At 29.4% G+C, this 15949-nt stretch overlaps 2 protein-coding genes and 1 pseudogene across 6 annotated transcripts in view; all 3 read right to left on the reverse strand.

The window, feature by feature from the left end:
- LOC145188118 (TBC1 domain family member 15-like) overlaps positions 1 to 15949 on the reverse strand; it is a 77644-nt gene that overhangs the window by 47583 nt on the left and 14112 nt on the right. For all 4 annotated transcript variants that reach the window (XM_090080297.1, XM_090080296.1, XM_090080295.1 and 1 more), the window contains one exon: positions 15074 to 15172. In XM_090080297.1, coding sequence (XP_089936423.1) covers positions 15074 to 15172 — 99 coding nt within the window. The remainder of the gene's footprint in view (positions 1 to 15073; positions 15173 to 15949) is intronic.
- Positions 708 to 3665, reverse strand: LOC149892065 (uncharacterized). Its single transcript, XM_090080302.1, has one exon. The coding sequence runs from the start codon at positions 3516 to 3518 to the stop codon at positions 3096 to 3098; it is 423 nt and encodes a 140-aa protein (XP_089936428.1). The 5' UTR covers positions 3519 to 3665; the 3' UTR covers positions 708 to 3095.
- LOC149892066 (uncharacterized) lies at positions 5182 to 8431 on the reverse strand (annotated as a pseudogene). Its single transcript, XR_016450282.1, has one exon. The product of XR_016450282.1 is annotated as an uncharacterized LOC149892066 (transcript).

Raw genomic sequence — 15949 nt, forward strand, 5'->3', positions numbered from 1 at the left:
TTTGCCACGTGTCTAACCATGCTATGAACAACATTAAAAAAAATCTGGGAGCTCTTTTTAAGAAAGTTGCATTTTTAGAGCTGAATTTTGAAGCCATAATTCCACTATATTATTGTTTTATAAACATTTACAGGATTAAAACTCAATTTTTTGGAAATTATTATATATATATATACATTTATAGTTAATTGCTGTAGTGTTTTTATCAGCTTTAAACTAGATGTACAAATGATTGTATGCCTCTTGCAAATACTTTGATATCTGCTATTATGTTAACAGATAACATTAAACTATATTTTAATGTTTGCAGTTAGACAATACTAGCTTTTAATTAAAAATTGATGGAGCTGAAATAGACTACAAATCTCTTGGAATGAACATCATGTATTTGAACATCTCTTATATATTAAATTGGTGAACAATTGACTTCATTTGGACATGCAGTGCTTCAGCAGTTTGTTTGCGGTACCAACCAAGAGATACTTGATATATGAATATTTTTTTTATGCAAACAGTTATTGAACAAATATACTAGAAGTGTTACCATCAATATTCAATTCATCTGATTCCTATCTTTTAACTCCAGGATTTTGAATTTTTTTCATTTTCATCAGGTTGTATAATTTTATATTTCAAGTAGGGCAAACTCCAGTAGGATTTGATGAAACTATTGACATACATACTCTCTCTCTTCAATATTTTTCTCATTTTCATTGTGTAATCTCCTTTGCTTCCTCTTATTGTTTTCTTTAGAAGGCAAAGGAGACATTTTTGATATTAAATAGATTTTTTAAATTTGACTAACTTATACAAAATCTACATCACAGGAAATTGTGGACTAATTATGTAAAAAATTTTTTAACTGGTGTAAATTTCTTGAAAATAAAGGGCATTCATATAAAGTCTACCCATGCACAACTAATTCCCATATAACTTTTAGGGTATCTCTTCATGAAATTAAACCCTTTTTTGTATACTGCAGAATACATGAGCAACAAAATTAGTATAAAACTCAATTATATATTATTTGTTCAGATTTTAAATAAGAAATATTTAACTTTAACCCTTTTTTTGTGTCTCTTAAAATTTCACATTTATTGCTCTTTAATACAAATAGAGGTCCAAACACATGGTTGTGATGATAATAATGAGACAAACACATGATTGTGATGATAATGTAGAGACTTGTTTTCATTTGATGTAGTCTCAGGCAAGCCAGATCTCCAAATATAGATATTCTGTAAATATTTTTCAAGTTTACTAAATTTTTTTAAAACTTATTTCTGTGCAAAAGTTGATTCATGACAGTCACAGATTAAGGGCAAAATTAAAAAATGATCTTTGAAAGCGCTTGGAGTTAAAGACTAAAATTTTGATGACATTCAGGTTTTATTTAAATCTTTTAACAAAAATCAGCAAAATCTGAGACTTAGGGTTGCATAACCTGGATGTTTTCACACAGAATTACTATTGCAAGAGCGCACAAACATTTAAAAAAGGACTTGGATCTCAATAATGAAAAGGTTCCAAAAGGAACTTGTAACAGCTGTTGAAAGTTGGTCAAAAAATTTGATCAAGTTTACCAAACCTTTTAAATGCCTGCATTGTTGAATTTTGACTATATCCAGATAAAATGACACACTCCAAACTCTATGAACCTTAAGTGTTTAATTTGGAAGATTTAAAAACAAAAAACTGAATGGAAAGCATCTATTTAACTGTGATCTATTTATTTATCACCGTGACTACTAGAGAACAGGCACATGCTGTAACTGAAAACTTTTGTGGTGCATTGAAGACTACAACAGTAAACATTTGTAAAGTCATTGAAGAAACTTTTCAACTGCATTTTAAATAGATATATTTGGAAGCTTTTGGCATGAAAAAGTCCTACAAATAGAAACAAGTGTGTCTAATTGGAAACATTTGCACAGAATTCATACTCAAATGGTTGTATAGTTACTATTTATACTCAAATCGCTGTATAATACTATTATTCTTTAAAATCTTCATATAAAAATGCATCTATTGTTTATATTATTCAATAGGCACCGCCGATTCGGTTCGTAAAATCTGCAAAAAGCCAATCCGACTTATTTTGTGGATTAAAACAGTCAGTTCGGGTAATTCCACATCAAATCACCCAGTCCATTGAACCATGTGTCTTCCTTTTGTGTCATATTTTGACACATTATTCCTTATTATAAAAAAATATTACATGCAAAATTTCAGCTAAAAATGTTGAGCGGTTGACAAGATACTGCAATTTTAATATTGACCTGGTTTCCCAAAATGATCCGGTTTTCATAACATTCTGAAAAAACATTTTTCTTAAAAAAATAAAAAATAAAAATGGCAAAAATATGAAAATAAACATATATAATGTTTTTTTGATGCTGAATTCAATAAAAGTACTTAAAATGCTCAAATATAAAAGGAACATGCTTAAAAGTTAATAAAACAACTAGTTTCTATAAACCATTTTTGGGGCCCAATATCTCAAAACAACCCTGTCAAATTTTTTTTTTTTTTTGCTGTTAATATTTTCAACTGCTTATAATCTTACTAGGCACAAAAAATCTAACTGGAAAAACAACTGAAACATATGGAACTTTAATTTCAAAGATCTATTACTTTTTCAAGAAATTCCCAAAAAATATTTGTAAATAAAGTAAAAATAAGTTAATCGTAATTTAAACAGTCACTTAAATATACAAGATTTTTAAAGGTATCGAAGATGTAAGTTATTTTGACTGTGTTTGTAATAGTTTACAATATTGTTCCCATTTTACTTGTACTTCCTCTATTTCAGCATTTTCAAACACATAGTTTCTACCAGAACTAGAGCAAGCTTGTGGAACAGATAGTTTTTTCAATATGTTGGTGTTGGGAATAAAACAGTAGTCGTCTCTTTCAGGCCAGTTAAAACAGATTGATGGACCATTTGGGTGAAGAAATTTAACTTTAGCATCAACTTCTTCTAGGTTGGATTTAGTTACAATGCTGATCCATTACTACACAGACTACAGTTACATAACAACCTAAAGCAACAGTATCAAGTTGAAATATATCTTGTTTCTTTTTAAGATTGTGGATTATTGAATAATTAATGTCCATACTACACCTCTTTGCCCCAACCCTGTTATCTCCAAGATCATAAATTGATTAAAACTACCAGTACCAGGTAGAGTTGTTACACCAGTGTACCTTTCTTTTTGCTCTTCATGTTGCAATTGTAAGTCCAATCCCTTTATGTAAATGAAGTTAACAACCTTGATTTTCTCAATGCAAAATTCATACATAGCTTCTGATGTGAGAATTTGGTTTCTGTATGGTCGTTTTAAACTTTTTTGTGCTGTTAACCTTTTTACAGTACCGCCAATCCCATTGCATGGTGACTTTTCATGGGACATGGCAAAAAAGTTCCATTCAACTTTAAGGTCAAATTCACTTTCTAAGGTCAAATTCACATAGATTGTAAAAACTTTTACAATTTTTGTACTGTCCTGCGCAACCATCAGTGAATATATGTAATTTAGACAGATTGGAAAATTTTTTAATAAAGAAATAATTCAAACCTTTTCAGAATCCCTCTGTTGTATATTTTTTTACACTGATAGATATTGGTTATTTTCTTTATAGATATATTTATATATATATACAATCTGCATATATATATGAAATATATATATATATGAAATTGTTAATTTGTTAAAATTTAAATAAAATTTACCAATAAATATTGTTTTATAACTGAACTTTTTATAAACTAGTTATTATAAACTTTTACAAAATATAGTTGTCAAAATTTTTAAAACAAATGCACATCAATATCACACTTATTCAGTTTTTATATAAAAACAAAACAGGATGTTTTTTTCAGTTGTTAAGATCAAATAACTAAGTTATCATATAATTAAGACTTCCTTAAATATAACAAAATTCTTTTTTTTTTTTTTTTTTTTTAAGGAGTCTATAAACTAAATATAATATTTTACAGAATTCTATTTGCATGTTTTTTAAAATAATTTCTTCAAAAAGTAATAAATCATTGAAATTAAAGTTCCATATGTTTCAGTTGTTTTTCCAGTTAGATTTTTTGTGCCTAGTAAGATTATAAGCAGTTGAAAATATTAACAGCAAAAAAAAAAAAATTTGACAGGGGTGTTTTGAGATATTGGGCCCCAAAGTTGGTTTATAGAAACTAGTTGTTTTATTAACTTTTAAGCATGTTCCTTTTATATTTGAGCATTTTAAGTACTTTTATTGAATTCAGCATCAAAAAAACATTATATATGTTTATTTTCATATTTCGCCATTTTTATTTCTTATTTTTTTAAGAAAAATGTTTTTTCAGAATGTTATGAAAACCGGGTCATTTTGGGAAACCAGGTCAATATTAAAATTGCAGTATCTTGTCAACCGCTCAACATTTTTAGCTGAAATTTTATGTGTTAACTTTTCTTTTAAAGATGCAACAGCCAAAGAAATTTTTAAAAAATTTGAGGATTCATGGTTCAAAATTTTCTAAATTTTGGGTGATTTGATGCGGAATTACCCGTTCGTAAAAATTTTTCGGATTAATAATCCGAAAACTAATTTGCGAACCACTAGCGAATTTTTTTTTTTTTGCGGATTCACTTCGCTGTTCGGATTATTAATCCGAAAAATTTTTACGAATCAACTTAACTTTAATTCGCTTAGCGAATTATACGAATCGCATTCCGTTCGCGTCACCATTAAATGGTGTGGTTCAAAAAAATTACAATTTTATAATGTGCGCGTCCTATAAATAGTGGATTTCTTTTTTATTTTCAATCAGTCCTATCATGGCCTACTTTATTTATACGGCCAGATATTTTGCATTTTGAAAAAAAAAATAGAAAGCCAGTTTTCAAAACCGTAATGTTTTGAAAACTTAAGACTTTTTGAATATTTGCAAATGTATTTTACTTTCTAAATTTAAAAAGTCGACAAAAGTAGTTTATATTCATAAATTTAGATACTAAACGAATATTATATAAGAAATAAATAAATAAAAAGATATCAAAACAAGCCTTTATTTTAAAACTTAGAATTTAAGTAAACAGACACAATTTAAAAAACAAGAATATTTATATAAAATCTTTAAATCTTTTTCTTTTTTCATCAAAATAAAAAAGTAATTGTATTATATATAATTTACTGAGTTTTTACAAATTTTCTCTTTTTAAAAGATTTTACATGATCAACAGCTACTTCGCTGGTAGAGATAATTCTTTTATTATTAAGAAAAATATTGATAACAATTCTTCCAGTAAGTTTTATCCCAGTTTTCTCATGCATGGGACAAGAAAAAGTCTGAAAAGAGTCACAAAAGTGATTTAACAAATATTCTAAAGCATGTCGTGCATGTAAATTAAATTTCTTTATTTTGTTATAAGAGTAGTCAATCATAGCAAACAATGTGCAAACATAATCCAAAAGTGATGGTGAAGGAATAGTGAGACCACCCCTAGAAATAATTGTTAAATAAGTATGATCAGGATTGCTTTCATCGATATTAGCACATGAAAATTCTCGGCAACATGTACCAAAGCGTTTTTTTAGTTTCTTTGCTATAATCCAGCAATATGAGCACCTACTTCTCCACTTTCTGGTGCTAGATTCATGATTTCTGGAGTACACTGAGTTGGATCAATATCAAGAAGAAAGTTTTTCAAATCTGTTAAATTATTTTCTGACTCGAGTGGTACTTTCAAACTATCATCAAAGTTAATACTTTCTTTAGCTATACTTTTGATTTTTAATATTTTTTCAGAAATAGTGACATCTTTTAAACCAACCAAAAATCTTCCACCACTCATTTGTTTATATTGTCCAGATCTCCTTTCTAATGGGTCACTTTGAAACCTCCCAGTTAAAACAAAGTTATATCCGTCATTAAGTAAGTCCTCAATCAATGAGGCATGACAATTAAGTGTTCTTATCAATGCTGCAGCTGTTTGAGCACTTAAAGTAAACTTTTCACAGTTTGTTACCTTTTGCGATTGCCAAGCTTCAATCCAGTGTGCCATTTCCCTAAGAAATTCAGGTTTTTTATCTCCAGAAACAACTGTATTACCTAAAATATTACACGTTGAATACTGACTTTTTGAATTTGATAAAACCCACCACTTGTAAAACAATGTCAAAAAATCTGCACTACTTTTAAGATCATGGAAATATGAGTGAATTGCTGCAGAAGTAGTTTCATCAAAAATTGCAAGTGCTAAAGAAACTTTTTGTTTAAAATTGCCTGGATGTAATACTTTCATTGTTATTTTTGGTGCTTTACGCAAACCAGCACCAAGAGCAAGGTCTTTTTCATAAATATTGTGGAAGGTGCTCCATTTTATTTCTCCACCACATAAAATTATAGGATCTTTAAATCCATCAAACTTAAAATCTGGAAATAAAAATCTTTTACAATTTAACAAATTATTTCTGATATTTTAATAAGATGTACAACATCAAAACAAAGGTAAATCTTTTTTAGATTGTAAATAAAAAACAAATCTTCAGCTTGTTGATTTGATGCACAAAGGATTTTTTTAAAACAAGAAACATTAGAGGAATGGTTGTCACACACAACAACTCTAACATTAAATTTACATTCAGTAAGAATACGAAGACATTAAAAAATTTCAGCATTGATTGTTTTTTTAGGTGATGATTTAATTACATATGAAATGTTTTGTTTCAGGCCAACTATCATAAAACAAACTATTCCATTATACAATTCTCCAGACTCATCACTACCAATCATCTCTCCACCAAAATACTCTTCACATTTTTGCAAGTACATTTCATCAAAAATCAAGCAAATATCTTGAGATATCTTCCCTTCTAATTTTAAATGTTTTGCACAACTTAGAGCATCAATATTTCCACTAGTTATTTTTTTAAGTAAAGATATTGATGGTAAAGGCAATTCTTCATGCAAAAGTTGGTATGACTGTGTAGAAGTATATTGTAACATTAGTGAATACTTTACAATATTGGCTGAAAAAATAGGTTTCTTCATATACTTAATTTGCTGTAATTCAGTCATTATAGATAAAAATTGTTCAGCTTGTAGATAGGAAAATTATAAAGCATACTTTTACAAGATAAACAACAATCTCTTCCATGACAAAACCACAGGCAATGGCAGGGGTGAACCTTTGTAAAATAATTTAACATGCATCTCATTATTTATGTGAATGCACTCTGTAACTTCAGGAATAGATAAAGTACTATGACTCAATTTATAAAAAATTACATGATCATCATACTTCAAGAATGAAAAACCATCTGGAGCAAGACTTTCAGTAATATCATCAAAGTTATTAATCAAATCACTCAATAAAAACTGTCCATATTGATCTGCCTGAAATATTCTTTTAGTTGGTGATTTTCTTAACGAATTAGAAGATTTTATAAGTTGTGATAGACCTTCTTTAGGCAAATTTGTGCAATCCAAAATAGTTGGAATAGGCTTTAGTTTTTTTATTAATCGAAAACGTTGATTCGTATTACCTTTCTTATAATATTTTTTTTCAAAATGTTTTATGCATATTACGGAAGAATTAGTAGGTGTCCAATCTTTTCTATTTACAAATTTAATCCAATTTTTTTTCAACTCTTTATTTTTTGGAAACGAAAATACTACTGTAGAAACTTCACCATCATAATTTGAACGACAATTCACAATACAACATTTGTTAACCATATTCTTTAAAACTCCAGCTGCCCCTTTAAAAACGCCTTACAAAAAAACTGGCCTTCTATTTTTTTTTTCAAAATGCAAAATATCCGGCCGTATAAATAAAGTAGGCCATGGTCCTATTTGGAAATATTAACCTACAACAATTCGTTCAACAGATCAAGGACGTATTAATAGATGGACGTTCAACACATTGTTATAGATCAAAGGTGCCGCCAATTAGCCAAAAACTATGCGTGTTACCGTCAATTTTCTAAATTCATGATACAGATATTCCGACTTCTACCCGTCAAATTTCCGTCAGTAAACCCATTATAATTATGCATTTACTGAAGCTTATGGTTATAAAAGACAAAAAAATTAATCAAGAATAGTTCACAAATCTGAAAAAGGTTGATTTGAGCTATGAACTTTGCTTAACAAAAATTTAACTGTGTTTAAACTTTGACATCTAAAACTAGGCTTTTGCAAAAAGGCTATGTATGGTTCACTAGAATGGATAGAGTAAAGTGAAACAAATTTTCCTTGTTAAATTGAAATTGCTATGATATAGTTTAAAGGTCGAAAAAGATATTTTTAGTGTTCTTTTCACCCCACTCTCAGATTATGCTTCCCACTTTAAGGTTCAAATCAGGGAGTATTTCTTATTTTTGTCGGAAATGTCGAACTTATTTGCCTCGCTTTTTTTTTCTCTTAAATTTGTGATTTTTTTTTTCGTCCTTGTTAAAAATTTTCTTATTTGCAATACCTAAATTGCATTTTGTCTAAATGTATTATAACTAAAAGCATCTTAACCCTTTCATGCGCTGGGTTGTTTTATAACAACAAATTCAACTAAGCTTCCCCAATGCAAGTAGTGCATTCTAACCGATTGAAAACAATATTTTAAAAAGGAGAGTTGAAAAAGGCTGTAGAAAAAGTCTACTTTAACATTTCATACTACCACTGTCATTTTGTAGATAATTTTTTATGGGTTACGTTAGTTATGGGAAAATAATTGGAGCATGAAAGGGTTGAAGTTCATAAAAAACTATTGATTTCAGAAGTTGGAAAGAAATAAAGTATGTATTTTTAATGAGCATTTTTGATAAAGCATTTTTAAACAGTCAGTAATGTAAAGCTACTTTAACTTATAATGATCTTATTATTTTTATCATTATTAGTGTTGTTACTAATAGTAACAACACGATAATAAAAGTAATAAGACCATACCTTTCGTTGCATATTCTTGAGCCTTCTACAAGTGATGTACAACCTTATTTTTAACCTTTAATAGATATATCAAAAGAAGTAATCTTATATTTCAATCTATTATCTCATTACTGGATAAATAATGAGTCTTCATTAGGAATATTTAAAACCTTTATGTGGAAAGTGTGGCTGCATAATAAAACAGGATAGTCACTATCAAATAAAACCTGTTGTTATCTTTAAACAAGCAACTCTTAGTTTTTACAAGCTGGATATAACCTCAGACTATTAAAAAGTTCATCCTGAATATTTATGCAAATCATGTCATATGGTCTTATACAGGTTAGATTTAAAATCCAAAAAAGGCTTTGAAGTTAAGAACACACAGAAACCTGTTATGTATGTAACACACTCACAAGAGTTGGAAGAAATAAAAAAGTACATGCGATAAGTATTCATCAAAAGTTAAAAGCATTTGCATCAAAACATGATTTTGAATGTTACAATAAAAATAACAAAAACTATTTTGTAATAGTTAAAATCAATAGTTATCGCCAATCAAATGGCATGTGGAGACTTATTGCTTTAAATCATGAAGTACCATTATCCAATAATATTAACAAATTTCTTCCAGATCTACTAAATCTTCAATCTACTAATATCATATTCTCCAACATTTCATGCATAAACATCTGTAAATCTAATAATGACTTCTACTATCTTTTTTTCTAATTAGAAATAACTTTTCTGATTTTAAAAATTTCCGAAGCACATCAAATGAGGATGTTGGGATAATTGAAACAAAAGAAGGTAACACAGTTGAAAACTTTAAAGTTATTAGACACAAAGATTGTTCATTAATATGTTCAGAAATCTGTTGTGATTTTAGTACCACCTACCATACTAACTTGCCTTTAATGGAATCCAGATTATAGAGTAACGAAAGTCAATCATCTATTACCTTTAACTAGCCATTTTTTAACTGTGTACATTTTCTTACACCAGTATATGTAATAAATGTAATAAAGACAACTTGCAATCTTCTATATGGAAGTTCAATAGTACATTACAACAATTTATAGTTTTAAATAATTTCTAAAATCAAAATTAAGAATTATTAGAATATTTTCATAATCTGGGAATATTTGCAAATATAAAATAGCACCAGTTTAGACATCAAGTTCCACAACATGCAAGTATAAACACACTTTTAGTACCAATGCAACATTACTTTTCATACTTTTTAAAATTCAATTCTCTAAGATATTTATTGTGACGTTTCGGACAGATAAATTTGGTTATTAAGAGTTCTTCTGTTTTTTTCAGCATTTTGGTTTCTTCTTCTCCAATCAGCTTCTCTGTAGGAATTCCTGGTGGTATGAGCTCCAATTCAAAATCCTCGGATAGCAAGTCCGCTAACTCTTCAAGATCTATCTCAATAAAATCATCCACAACTATTTCAATTTCGTTTTCAATATTTTCAAGCAAAAAAGAATAATCTTCTTGATCAATAGCAAAGTTTTCTGTCATACTCATTTTATGTATCGCTGCTCAAATATTTTTATTGGATAGTCGAGACCATCTTTTTCCGACGCCGAATAAAATAGAAATACTCCCCGGTTTTGCAATTATCACCTATTGTTTCGCTTTTGTTATCTAAACAATACCGTAACACACATATCTTTTTTATGAAACAATGCGTTGAACGTCCATCTATTAATACGTCCTTGAACAGATCAAGTCTACTATTCTTCACCTACATTTATTACGGTAAGCCATTGTTTTTTTATTTTGATTTAAAAGTTAAGAATATTTCAAACTGAATTTTTGCGGGGGTTTTTTTTTTTTTTTTTTGCGGATCGAATTCCTTTGCGAATTATTTCGCATTGCGGATTGCTTCAATTAGTGGATTGGTCCGATAAAATTTATATTGTTATATTTCTTCTACTTAAATATTAACAGAAATAAAAGTAGAAATAGAGATAAAAACTAGTTTGAAAAATTGTTACGTTCATTCAATAATTAAGGCAAATAATTAGCTCTTTTATTGAAAACTTTATGCATGCCTCTAAAATATCATTTATTGTTAAGACGAATATTAAGGAAAATTTTCAAATAACTTAATAAATAATTAGTTCTTTTTCGGAAACTGTTTGTATGCATCAAAAACAATCACGTTTTATTAAGGAAATATTGAGACAAATATTTCAATATTTCAAAAGTCCGTAAACCGAAAATGTGATTTGATCCGTGTTTTCGAATTTTTAATCCGAAAATTATTCCTTATTAATAATCTGATCCATTTTTGTGGATTTTAAAGTCAATAAATAATCTGAAATATTCGTCCGATCCGCTATGGCAAACTTAATCCGATTCGTTTCTTTTTTTTTTTTTATTTCACTTTATTTTCCTTTTCAGATGCCTAAGCTATCAAATATTTGGGAATTCTTTAACAATGTGGAGGAAAACGAGGCGAAATGCAAGGCCTGTGGCAAAATATACTTAATCAATAAAAGCACCACAAGTCCTTTAAGGAACCATTTGAAAAGAGTCCACTTGAATTTATATAAACAATTAGAAAGCAAAAATCAACAATACCATACATTTTTGATGAGCTTGCCTTTAAAGACTCAGATTTTGAACAAACACAAGAAAGAGGAAAAAAGAAGAGATGTCCACAGGCACAAAAAGATACACCAGCATTGCCACAGCCTGGACCAAGTGGAACTTGTGGGACTTCCAACACACAGACACGGCAAGGCAGAAAACAGGCTACCAAACCTGAATGGGAAGTTACTGACATCAATCAAATAAGAACTGTTGTTGACATTACTAAATGGGTGATTGAGGACACTCAATCATTTTCTATTGTAGAAACTGACGCATTCACCCGGATGATAAAAACTGCAACCAACGGTCAATTCAGAGCCATTACAGCAAAGAATATATCTACAAAATACATTCCTCTCCTTTTTAAATTCATCAAGGAACAAGTAAAAAACATTTTCAATACAGACAAGTCAAATCTTGATGGAGTGGCCTTTACATCCGACGTGTGGACCACTGATCACACCAATTTGTCTTTCATGAGCCTTACACTCCACTATATAGATTCAAAGTTCCAATTAAAGCGCTTTTTGGTGGAAATTTCCTACTTCCCCGAACAACATACTGGCGACAATATTGCCAAGAAGCTCAATGAATCTATCAACAAACTTGAACTTGATTTTGGAGTCAAAACCTGGATAAAAGTTGACGGTGCAGCTAATGTACAAGCAGGTGTTAGGAAATCAATTAGAGTTCAAAGTGCAATTTGGTGCGTCGACCACCGTCTAAAACTAGTTGTCAGTGGTGCTGAAAAAGATGTCCAAAATGGTCAACTCTCAACCACAAAATAACAAAATTAGTAGGTCACTTTAACCAGTCCTCTCAAAAAGCAATGACTTTACTTAATGCTGCCAAAGCCTTAAATAACTCTAGAACGAAGTTAGTACAGAGATGCCCAACAAGATGGAACTCTTATCTCCATCAAATGGAGTCTGTGGTGGATCTTCTTCCGGCGATGCATTCTTTAAAGAATCCGAACCCTGCTGTTTCTGGAGGTTGTAAGTTGACAGATCTTTTACCAACAGATGATGAAGTGGAATCCATTCAATCTGTCATCCGGCTTCTGAGAGGCTTCTCAGAATTCTCTGAGAAATGCAGCAGCAAAAAGAATGTCAGCATCTGTTCCGTTATTAATTGCCTATACAACATCAGAGGAAGATTAGCAAGGGAGATGATCAAGCCAAAAACCGAGGTGTCATCAGAGCTTGCTCACTACTTTAACGAAGATCTAAACAAAAGATTCGAAGGGGAGTTGATGAATATTGAATTCTCTATAGCTCATTTTTTAGATCCTAACAGCAAGGGCATGTGCTTTGTGGATGAGGGGGAAAAATTTGAAGTAGTCAAAACTGCAGTAAAGAAAGCTATGGAAGAACTGTCAAAAAAAGAAGTTTTGGCTAGCCAAAGCATTCCTTTCCCTTAAATGTTGGATGATGAAGATGACGACGACTTTGATTTCACTGAACAACTGAGGAAGAAAGTGTTTGGTGCAGGTTACATTAATCCTGGAGGTGAAACAAGCACCAAGAAAGCCATTTCTGCTGAAATTGAGGGGTATTTGAATTCAAAACCAGTTCCAGCAAATACAAATGTACTGGAATTCTGGAAACAAAACCAGTATATTTACCCAATAATGTCAAGGCTGGCCAGAAAAAACCTCTGTATACCTGCTGCATCATCAACATCCGAAAGAGTTTTCTCAACAGCAGGGAATATATACAGCTCTAGAAGAACCAATCTTTCAATCTCAAAGGTTGAGATGTTGGTATATATGAAAGAAAACACTAAGCAACTCAGTAAAATTCAAAACATGAGTCTTATTTCAAAAGCATTTTTTATTCTGAATTCGTATAAATCCGTAAAAATAACATAGGTTCGGATTCCAATTCGAAAAAAATTTTTCGAATTGCAATCCGATCCGAAAGTATCGAATCAGGGGCCAATGCTATAAACATAAAAAACGAAGTTTTTTCCGTAAAAAACGAAGTTTTTACCGTAAAACGCGAAGAAAAAAAAAGTCCATTGCTATAAACATTCAAAAAGTTCCGTTTTTAAGATAAAAACTTCGCTATTAAATCCAATGCTATAAACGAACCAGGGAATCGCCTTTTCAGATAAAAAATGCGTTTTTTCGAAAAAAAACTTCAGATAAATTTTTGATCTCAATTTTAGATATTTTCTTTGTGATTTTTAGCAGCCATTTTTGGAACAACGTTAGCGCTTCAAAATTGTTGAACATTCTTTGTTTGTGTTTTTATGTTGATATTTTATAGATAAAACTGAAAAGGATTTTGGTAACTCCATAATAAACTAATTACTTAAAATCTGCATTTAATCGATTATTCTGTTCCTTGTTTCGTTAACAATGCGTGCATGAATTTAACATTCCATGCTTATTTATGTAGGTTTTCGATAGTTATTTTGGTTAAACAAATTTTTCATAGTGTTTGACTAAAGAAAAGTATAAATAGTCGACAAATATGCCATATAATACACAAATACACAACAAATAAAATATGCTATTTTTCCAATACATTATTTTCGGATCAAATCAATCCGTAAGTAATTTGAACCGTTTAGCAAAGATAATTCAGTGTACAATCCGCAAACCAATAAACAGTTACAAATCGGCTGTCTCTATTATTCAATAGAAAAACTATTATTATATTTTTAAACTATTAAACTATATTTTCGTTCTTTTAACATTTACGTAATTGAAATTATGAAAAGTTTATGGTTATTGAAAAATATAACTTTCTTAAAACTGATGAATCTGCTTTCTCCATATATCATTTATTGTGTAAATGAATTAGAATGTTTAAAAAACTGGTCATGTTTTCCATCTTGTAAACAGATTTATTTTTACATAACCATCCTTACAATTTAAGATGACTTTAAATCAAGTAATTTCATGTCTAGTAGTTTTTACCAATAAAGTTTTCACCTTTTGTGTTAACTGATTATGAAGTTTACATGTGAATTTCTACCAAGCTAACTGAATGCGTAAGTTAACTTTTCTAGGTTCAAGTGGTTTTCTTAAGTAATCTTGCCTATCTCCCTGAAAATTTAAAATTTGAATTTGCTAGATGCTTTTTTAAAAAGATGAGAAACTGACAGGAAATGATCACTAAAAATTAAAAATACTTTTTTTTTAAACCTGATAACTATTGCTAAATGCATTTTGTGGAAGAAGCATAATAAACACCTCTAGGATATTTTTTCAAATAAAATTTCCTAAATCAAATAAATTTAGCAATTACCTTAATTCATGACAATTAACTAAATAGCGTAAGCAAAAAAAGAAATAAAAGGAAAATAACATGTTGTACACAAAATAAAAGCTTATAACCCAGCGCAAGCAAGAGTCAAAACAATATTCTATCATATTGTTAAGTTATAGATGTTTGATAAAATTGCAGGGAAATAGCTATAATGTAAAATTACTAAAATATAAACTACAAGTACAACAAATTGAGAATAAAAATAAGTACTGAAAAGTATTTTAAAAAACCCTGAATGATGAGATTAAATTTAATTATGTAAAAATACCTTAACTACTACGGAGATTTTGCCTCTAACAATGTTATCATAAAATGTAGAGGCACCTTGTGTTGTATGAACAAATACATCTTCTTGAACATATATCACCTAAAAGATAACAATCACCAATTAGATATCTCATACATCAGGTTTTAAAGATTAAAAATTTAATTTTCTAATAACTCCTTTAATTGCATTAAATTGCATATTAAAATATTTTTTTAATATTGCTAATTAATTTAAATGCAAAGCAGTTAATTGCCTTTTATCTGAATTTGCTTCTTCTAAATATTAATGAGAACTTTTTAAAGATTTAAATGAACTAGACAAATCTAACAAGATTTTTAAAGAAATTCAAAAAAAATTCAGTTTTGTTTTTTTTAAACTTTTAAAGGCTTATTGAATTACTTTAATAATTTTGATACATTAACAGAACCTCTTTACTATGCTCAAAGAATGGCAAAATATATATACTTTGTTAAAATATAATTACTTTGAACAGAAACATATGTGTGTGTGTTGTGTGTATGTGTGTGTTGTGTGTAAGTGTGTGTGTGTGTGTATGTATGTATGTATGTATGTATGTATGTATGTATGTATGTATGTATGTATGTATGTATGTATGTATGTATGTATGTATGTATGTATGTATGTATGTATGTATGTATGTATGTATGTATGTATGTATGTATGTATGTATGTATACTAGGGGTATTCAAAAAAAGTAAGTTTTCAAATCTAAAAAACCATAACCCTTAATTTCGAGCAAATGTATAAAAAAATGAGCCTCAAAAAGTTTGTCCGCTATCAGATCACTTTTGACCTCCCCTCAAGCTAATAATTTAGGAGGGGCAATTTCTTTTTTCTGCTATATATATATATAGC

This window comes from Hydra viridissima, unplaced genomic scaffold (assembly GCF_058129835.1).
Source record: "Hydra viridissima isolate aposymbiotic clone 2 unplaced genomic scaffold, HvirCarnegie_v1 scaffold_2, whole genome shotgun sequence".
Classification (NCBI taxonomy): domain Eukaryota; kingdom Metazoa; phylum Cnidaria; class Hydrozoa; order Anthoathecata; family Hydridae; genus Hydra; species Hydra viridissima.

Coding starts and splice junctions, on each gene's coding strand:
- LOC149892065 (XM_090080302.1), bottom strand. CDS start 3,518: ATGGTTGCGCAGGACAGTACAAAAATTGTAAAAGTTTTTACAATCTAT.